The following is an 8923-nucleotide window of genomic DNA, read 5'->3' as shown; positions in this document are numbered from 1 at the left end:
CCAATAGGAAACATCCATGTTTTCTGGTCACTGTTGGGGGACCAATAGGAAGGAGCCAGGTTTCCTGGGCCCTATTGGAGGACCAGTGGGACATGGAGTCCATTGTTGATATGGAGTGCAGACCCTTCCTGTTGTAAATTTGGGATCGTCGGCACCTGATCGCAGTAAAAACACCCTGACCCGGAGCGGGGCCATGGAAGGGGAAGGAGAGGGGAAGGGATTCGAAGATGTTCTGAGCAGACAGGATGGGGCAGTGGGTCAGAACCTGTCCTGTCGCTCCAGCTCACACTGATGGGGTGAGGATCTCCTCCCTCTGCGGGGCCTTCATGAAATTAGCTTTCTGTCCAAAGCGGTCCCCACTGAGAATAGGCACACAGCACAGAACGGCCATTAATTGGGCAATAAACAGCCAGTGTACTGAGAGAGGCCACGGGATGGTCACTGTGGGGAATGGGGCCTTACTCCAGGAGAAGGCATGCTCTGGGGTCAAGGGTTAACTTCCATTGGTAGGACAGGGCACAGGGAGGTTTACTCTGCATTTCAGTGTGCTGCACCTGGGAGTCTGTGGAGAAGAGAGAGGGAGGGATGGAGAGAGAGAGGAAGGGAGAGGGAGGTGAAGAGGGAGGGAGAGAAGAAGAGGAATTGAAATGTGCTGATGTAGCTTTCTCTGGGTGAAGACATTTACATACTGAGGGATGGGCAGTGAGACTCTCTCAGGCTGCAGGTTTATAAAGCAGAGCCCAGTGAGGGGCAGTTTATCAGTAAGCAGGCACAGGGACAGGAGCAGACACCATGATTTCACCCATCCAGCTGATCTGGCCTCTGGCATTCTGCGTCGCAGGTACCAATCTCTCTCCTTCCATGTTTAATATCTCCCTGCTGTCGATTTCTGTCCAACTCTACTGACCAGTGATTGAAGGGCAAATGCTGACACTAGAGGAGAGCTCAGTGTCTCGAGCAATCTCTCATTTTACAGTGTCTTTCTGTGACAGTGCTTACTTCACATTCTTTCCCCATTTCCCCCTCAGGTATCAGTGGGGACATCATCATGACCCAGTCTCCCCCGGTGCTGTCAGTGAGTGAGGGACAGACTGCAACCATCACCTGTACCGCCAGTGCATCCGTTAGCGATGATGTTAATTGGTACCAGCAGAAAGCCGGGCAGAAACCCACTCTGCTGATCTATGCGGCAATAAATCGTTGCACTGGAACCTCCAATCGCTTCACCGGCAGTTACCTGTCCAACACGTTCACCCTGAGCATCAGCAACGTGCAGAGCGAGGATGTCGCAGTCTATTACTGTCAGCAATATTACAGCTACCCTCTACACTGTGATACACAGCCGTACAAAAACCTCAATATACACAGTGCCACCTCCTGTACTGACTCACCCCACAGTTATATATAATATATAACAATGGACACACAGCCCACCTCCTGTACTGACTCACCCCACAGTTATATATAATATATAACAATGGACACACAGCCCACCTCCTGTACGGTTTTACACATGACTGACACAGAGCTAAATGGGAGTGACAGCAAGAATATTCAGCTGGAAGCTGCAGTGAATTGGGAAAGGATGGAGTGGGTCAGAGAGGAGTTGGGGCTGTGTCTTCATCACTGAGAATCTCACAGCTCTACTCTGTACATTCAGACAGCACGGAGACACTGGGTGGTCCCTGTGTCCTCAATCCAAATAATCTCACAAACCCCCCACTATTGAGAGGGCCACAACTCATAAAACCCAAAGCATAAACATGAAAGGAAAGTGAACAAGTGAAATGGTCGTGCTCTTTCCCTGCCCACCCCACACTCCAGGCCCTGCGGTGCTCACCCGTCGCAGATGCCTCAGGCCTACACTGGGCTCTGTCCCCAGGGCCACCCGGATGTGGACAAAGGCCCAGAAGGGAGGGAGACAGGCAGTGCGGCCACCCCAAGGGCCCCATCCAACTGGGCCCTGTGGATGACCACCTTGAGCAGACCCACGGGGAGGTTCTCCGAGCAGCCCATTCTCCCCCGCACCGGGTGGCCAGGCTGAGGAGCGTGGGACTGAAGTGGAGCCAGAAATCGAGGAGCAGCCCCTTCAAATAGTGGAAGAGGGGCTGCATCCTCTCACACTCCACGTACACATGGGTCACGGACTGAGGAAACAGGTTTCTAAAGCCCCTGAAACTCGTTATTTTATAATGATCCCCGAGGAAGGCCTGTGTCAGCAACACAAACATCTCGCTTGCAGACGGAGCCCGTTGTTCAAGGGGCCCAAAGAGGTGAGGCCTGTGTGACGGGGACTTTCATTCTCCAGCAATTCCGTGGCCCCAGGGTTACCGTCTGATGGGGCGGGAAGGGCAGCTGGGAGATTTGTCCCAAACACGTTGGATCCCCAACTCTCCTGGGTACTGCCACAGGAAACTCGTCACAGAGAGAGAGCGAGGGAGGGAGAGATTGAGTGAGGGAGTGAGTGAGGGAGGGAGGGAGAGTGTGAGTGAGGGAAAGGGAGAGAGAGAGTGAGTGAGGGGGAGAGGGAGTGAGGGTGGGAGAAGGAGAAAAAGTGAGGGGGAACGAGAGTGAGAGGCAGTGAGAGAGAGAGAAGCAGACTGAGAGAGACACAGTGTGAGAGCAACAGATAGAGTGATATGCTGAGAAAGAGACACACAGACAGAGAGAGGGGGAGAGAGACTGAGTGAGCCAGGGACAGAGGATATTGTACAGCCGCTGCACTGGAAGCTGTCACTGTGGCTCACGTTCGGTAAAGGAACCAAGCTCAGACTGAGTAAGTAAACCCCAATGCTCCGTTATTAACACTTTAAATACTGAATCTTTCGAAGACACAAATGCTGAATAGTGGAAGATTTTAGTTTACACAGGATTACATCGGATACATGGCCCAGAAACAGACCATTCGGCCCAACCAGTTCATGCCAGTGTTTATGCTCCACTCGATCCTCCCGTCTTTCCTCATCTAAATCTATCAGCATAACCCTCGATTCCCTTCTCCCTCATATCCCTGTCTAGCCTCCCCTTAAATACATCGATACTATTCACTTCAATCACTCCCTGTGGTAGCCAGTTCCACATTCTCACCAATTGCTGGGTAAAGAATTTTCTCCTGAATTCCCGATTGGATTTCTTGCTGACTATCTTATATTGATGGCCTCTAGTTCTGCTCTTCCCCATAAGTGGAAACACTCTCTCTGTATCCATTCTATCAAAATCTTTCCTAATGTTAAAGACCTCTATCTGGTCACTCCTCGGCCTCAAGAGAAAAGAGCCCCAGCCTGTTCATCCTTTCCTGATATGTACACCCTCGCATTTCTGGTCCCATCCTTGGAAACCTTCTCTGCACCCTCTCCTGTGCCTCTGTATGGGTTATATAATATGGTGGGGAGCTGCGGTGAATGAAAGCGTCAATTGAAGAGTGCTGTGTATGACAGGGAGCCCGGCTGTATTCCTTTACACACACTCCGCCTTCACCCAGCAAAGTATAAGTAACGAACTGTTACCCACCGTGTGGAGGAGATCTGGACGTTGACACACTGCGGTCCCATCCTTGCACCATCCCCGGAAATCACTCCCGAGCCTCCTGCCTGTCTCAGTGTGACAGACACGGTGTGTGAGACACGGGCAGAGTGTGGGTGTGAGTGAGTGAGCTCGCTGGGGGCAGTCTGTGCTCCTGTCACAGTCTCTGATATAACTGAGCTCAGCCTCAGCACACTGACACTCCCGAGGTCCCGCCTCCCCCAGCTCCAACTCTGATCTGTCCAGCCCCCGCTCACCTCCTGTCCAACTTCTGATCACAAACAGGGGCAGCAGGGCTCGCAATCCGGCGGCTGCAGTGCTCCAGGGTTGTGGGGAGACTCTCAGTTGCTGTTTCTGTGGCTCGAGTTCAGGCCGATATTTATCCCGCAACCTACATCGCTTGAAATGCTCATTTACCTCATTGTTGTGTGTGGGAGCTTGCTGTGCACAAATTGGTTGTCGTGTTTCCCACATTACAACAATGACCGCACTTCAAAAATGTACTTCATTGGCTGTGAAGCACTTTGGGACATCCTGAGGTGTGAAAGGTGCTATATAAATGCAGGTCTTTCTTTAATTTCTCTTTCCTTTTTATTAACTGGGACTCGCACAATTCCCCTGCTGATTAAACCTGGACCCACCAGAAAATCCCCAGAACACGAACTAATGTTCCATAAGAATATGGCAATTAGGAGCAGGAGGAGGCCATTTGGCCCCTCGAGCCTGCTCCGCCATTCAATGAGATCATGGCTGATCTTCCACCTCAACTCCACTTTCCTGCACTGTCCCCATATCCCTCGATTCCTTTAATATCCAAAAATCTATCGATCTCCGGAATATACTCAAGGACTGAACCTCCACAGCCCTCTGGGGTAGAGAATTCCAGAGATTCACCACCCTCTGAGTGAAGAGGTTTCTCCTCATCTCAGTCCTGAATGGCCGACCCCTTATTCTGAGACTGTGACCCCTGGTTCTAGACTCCCCAGCCAGAGGAAACATCCTCCCTGCATCTTCCCTGTCAAGCCTTGTCACAATTTGGTATGTTTCAATGAGATCCCCTCTCATTCTTCTAAACACTGGAGAATATAGGCCTAGTCTACTCAATCTCTCCATAGGACAATCCCTCCATCCCAGATGTCCGTCTGATGTGTCTGCGTGTTTGTCACACGTGACGGAGCAGACAGCAAGAGTTCCACCAGCAACACAGGACGTTAACTCAGTGCCCGGCCCACTTTCCCCATCCACTTATCACATTCTTACAGGTAAACGGGCTCAGCACCTGCCCTCGGCCGGTGAAATGTCTCCCCTCTACACCACAGGCTGCCCGTCATCTGCTCCCCATCTCACTCCTGAAGGAACTACCTCTGGCTGGGGCACAGTTCCCCTCCCCAAGTGTGCTCACTGTCCCAGTGTGAGCCCAGAGACTGAGCTCCCCAAGTGGGCTCACTGTCCCAGTGTGAGCCCAGAGACTGAGCTCCCCAAGTGGGCTCACTGTCCCAGTGTGAGCCCAGAGACTGAGCTCCCCAAGTGGGCTTACTGTCCCAGTGTGAGCCCAGAAACTGAGCTCCCCAAGTGGGCTCACTGTCCCAGTGTGAGCCCAGAGACTGAGCTCCCCAAGTGGGCTCACTGTCCCAGTGTGAGCCCAGAGACTGAGCTCCCCAAGTGGGCTCATTGTCCCAGTGTGAGCCCAGAGACTGAGCTCACCAAGTGGGCTCATTGTCCCAGTGTGAGCCCAGAGACTGAGCTCCCCAAGTGAGCTCACTGTCCCAGTGTGAGCCCAGAGACTGAGCGTGTCAGGCTAATCGACCGTGAGTTGTCAGCCGTTGCTCAGTCACTAGCACGCTCGGCTCTGAGAAAAGGAAGAAAGACTTGCATTTATATAGCGCCTTTCATGACCACCAGACATCCCAAAATGCTTTACAGCCAATGAAGTACTTTTTGAAGTGTACTCACTGTTGTAATGTAGGAAATGCAGCAGCCAAGTTGTGCACAGCAAGCTCCCACAAACTGCAATGTGATGATGACCAAATAACTTGTTTTTGTTGTGTTGATTGAGGAATAAATATTGGCCAGGACATCGGAGTGAGATTTGAACCCGCAAATTCTGACTCAGAGGCGAGGGCACGACGAACTGAGCCACTGGCTGACTCCATTCGGTCCATCGTGTCTGCGCCGGCCGACAAAGAGCTACCCAGCCTAATCCCACTTTCCAGCTCTTGGTCTGTCGCCCTGTAGGTTACCGCACTTTAAGTGCACATCCAAGTACTTTTTAAATATGGTGAGGGTTTTTGCCTCTACCACCCTTTCAGGCAGTGAGTTCCAGACCCCCACCACCCTCTGGCTGAAGATATTTCCCCTCAAATCCCCTCTAAACCTTCCACCAATTACTTTATATCTATGCCCTGGTTGTTGACCCCTCTGCTAAGGGAAATAGATCTTCCTATCCACTCTATCTAAGCCCCTCATAATTTTATACACCTCAATAAGGTCTCCCTTCAGCATCCTCTGTTCCACGGAAAACAACCCCAGCCTATCCAATCTTTCCTCATCGCTAAAATTCTCCAGTCCAGGCAACAACCTCTTAAATCTTCCTGTGTGCAATTGGTTGTAAAGGACCTTGGGAAGTCTTGAGGTTGTGAAAGGCGCTATATAAATTCATTGAAGTGGGACCCTGATCCTGACCCTCGCCTAATGTCCGCGCATTCTGACTTTCCAGAAGGTCACGGGATCATTGGGATCAGTGACCCTGCCTGACCCCGGTACACTGAGGCTAATTGTAGCCTCACCCTTGACCTCACCCCGGTGCTGGGCAGCAAGCTTTTAAACGCAATCTAGAAGCTTCTGCACCGATCTGTGTGTGATCTGAGCTTTCTCACTGCTGAGCCTGTTTCCCCTGTATCCACCCATCTACAGTTCGAGCTTCCTACCAGTGAACAGCATCTTAACGGGACACTCAGTCTTTACCGACTCTTACTGTTAACCATTTCAGTGCTGAATATGTGCCAACCCTGCACTGCAGATGTTTATACAACAATCCAATATGATTTTGAGTATTAGCCGTGGCTCAGTGCGTTGCACTCTCGCCTCTGAGTCAGAAGGTTGTGGTTCAAGTTCCACTCCAGGGACTTGAGCACACAAATCTAGGCTGACACTGCAGTGCAGTGCTGAGGGAGCACTGCACTGTCGGAGGGGTCGTGTTTCGGATGAGACGTTAAACCGAGGCCCCGTCTGCCCTCTCAGTTGGATGTAAAAGATCTCATGCCACTATTTCGAAGAAGAGCAGGGGAGTTCTCCCTGGTGTCCTGGTCAATATTTATCCCTCAACCAACATGACAAAAGAACAGATTATCAGGTCGTTATCACACCGCTGTTTGTGGAAGCTTGCTGTGCGCAGATTGGCTGCCGTGTTTCTCACATTACAACAGTGACTGCACTCCAAAAGTACTTCATTGTGTGTAAAGTGGTTTGAGACGTCCACCTTAACATCAAACGCATTTATATTTAGATTAAACTGATCAAGCGAGGCAAAGAAGATTAAGAATTAGCGTTGCTCGCCTCTAATGGTTAATCGCCTGCCAGGAGTTCATTAACCCAGCTCTCCGTTATCCGAAGTGAATTAACCCCACACGGAAACACCCACAGTGACAGATGCATACACGCAGCATACGCAACATGCACAACACACACAAACACACACTAATATACACCTATTAAACATCCTTCTCCTCCCTTTCAGGCCGAGGGACGACACCACCCACGCTGACCCTGCTGCCCCCCTCCCCGGAGGAGGTCACGACCAAGGGCACTGCCACCCTGGTGTGCCTCGCCGATCACTTCTACCCCGATGCGTTGGAGGTGGAGTGGAAGAAGGACGGGGCGACCATTTTGGCCGGAGTCCAGACCAGCGACTACCTGCGAGCTTCGGACAACACCTACAGTGTCAGCAGCCTGCTGACCCTCTCTGGCTCCGACTGGGAATCCAACGCCAGCTTCTCCTGCAGCCTCACCCACGAGAGCCTCTCCTCTCCCCTCAGCAAGGGCGTCAGGAGAGCAGAATGTGCGTAGTGTGTCAGGGACAGTCCGGGGGGGAGACGCAACTTTAAATAGAACAGGGGGTGAGCCGGGAGGGCAAAGGTCATTGTCAGCACTACATTTCTACTCTCTTCCTTCTCGGGACTGGGTCAGGGAAAGCATCTGAGGGTCAGGGGGCAAGGCACGTTATTGGGGCAGTGTCGAGGGAGCTTTACTCTGTATCTAACCCGTGCTGTACCTGCCCTGGGAGTGTTTGATGGGACAGTGTCGAGGGAGCTTTACTCTGTATCTAACCCGTGCTATACCTGCCCTGGGAGGGTTTGATGGGACAGTGTCGAGGGAGCTTTACTCTGTATCTAACCCGTGCTGTACCTGCCCTGGGAGGATTTGATGGGACAATGTTTACTCGTGCTGCCAAGTAAAACCTCTCGAAGATGCTGAAGACTGTCAGCAGAGTAAAACTAATGTTAAACTGCGAAGTGCCGCTTCAGTAAGCAGACCCCCTCCCTGCTCACCCTGCTGTTACAATTCAAGGTTTTGTCCCCGTTTAAAGGGACAGGATTCTCACGCTGTGGAGAAAATCCGCACAACTGTTTTAATAAAGCTGCATTCTCCCTGTGAATGTCTCCAGCTCGCTCTCGCTGGGCTTTTTATTCAAGTCTTGTTTCTGTAAATGTGAATCTGTAAAAGGCAATAAACGTGAAGAATATTCAGTCTGTGTCTGGCAAGTGCTTTAGAAATGCCTCTCCTCCCCCTCAGCTGGATTGGCTGCATTTCATTAAGTGTCTGTCCTGATTGGCTGGGTGGGCTGTCAATCAATGGCACGTCAAAACCAATTATCAATCATTTTAAAATGATCAATTTTACCTCGATCCCCTGGAGTGCACAAGATTAAACACAGAGACACTAAAAGCTGCTGGGATTAAACCCTCCCAGTCTGAGCATTGACTCTCACTCTGCACACTGGGGGTGTTGGGGCAGCCCCCGATGGTGGGATCGCACTGTGCACTCTGTGCTGACTGCTGGGGGCAATCTGGGGGCAGGAGGCCACAGTCACAACGTTGCATTCTCTCTCCTTAACGTGTGGCTCGTGGCAGCAGCACAAAACTGTACCGAGTGAGGCCTCAGCTTAGGGAGAGGAGCAGTCAGTGTATCACCGTGTACATGTCCCTGAGTGTTAGTGTGGCTTCCCCAGTACCGCCTGTAGGTGTGTGTGTGTGTGTGTAAGAACATAATAATATAAGAAATAGGAGCAGGAGTAGGCCATGCGGTCCCTCGAGCCTGCTCCACCATTTAATAAGATCATGGCTGATCTGATCATGGACTCAGGTCCACTTCCCTGCCCGCTCCCCATAACCCCTTATTCCCT

General features: G+C 51.4%; 1 gene segment (V, D, J or C); it reads left to right on the top strand.

Annotated features, from left to right (window-relative positions):
• Positions 1-792: 792 nt before the first annotated feature.
• Positions 793-7587, top strand: LOC139245190 (Ig kappa chain V region Mem5-like). The segment is given in 4 exon segments: positions 793-841; positions 1029-1323; positions 2742-2776; positions 7259-7587. Coding segments are annotated over 4 exon segments (708 nt in total).
• Positions 7588-8923: the final 1336 nt, after the last annotated feature.

The sequence above is a fragment of the Pristiophorus japonicus genome, unplaced genomic scaffold (genome assembly GCF_044704955.1).
Source record: "Pristiophorus japonicus isolate sPriJap1 unplaced genomic scaffold, sPriJap1.hap1 HAP1_SCAFFOLD_214, whole genome shotgun sequence".
Classification (NCBI taxonomy): domain Eukaryota; kingdom Metazoa; phylum Chordata; class Chondrichthyes; family Pristiophoridae; genus Pristiophorus; species Pristiophorus japonicus.
Note: the sequence above shows the minus strand (reverse complement) of the source record. Positions and strands in the feature narration are given on the sequence as shown.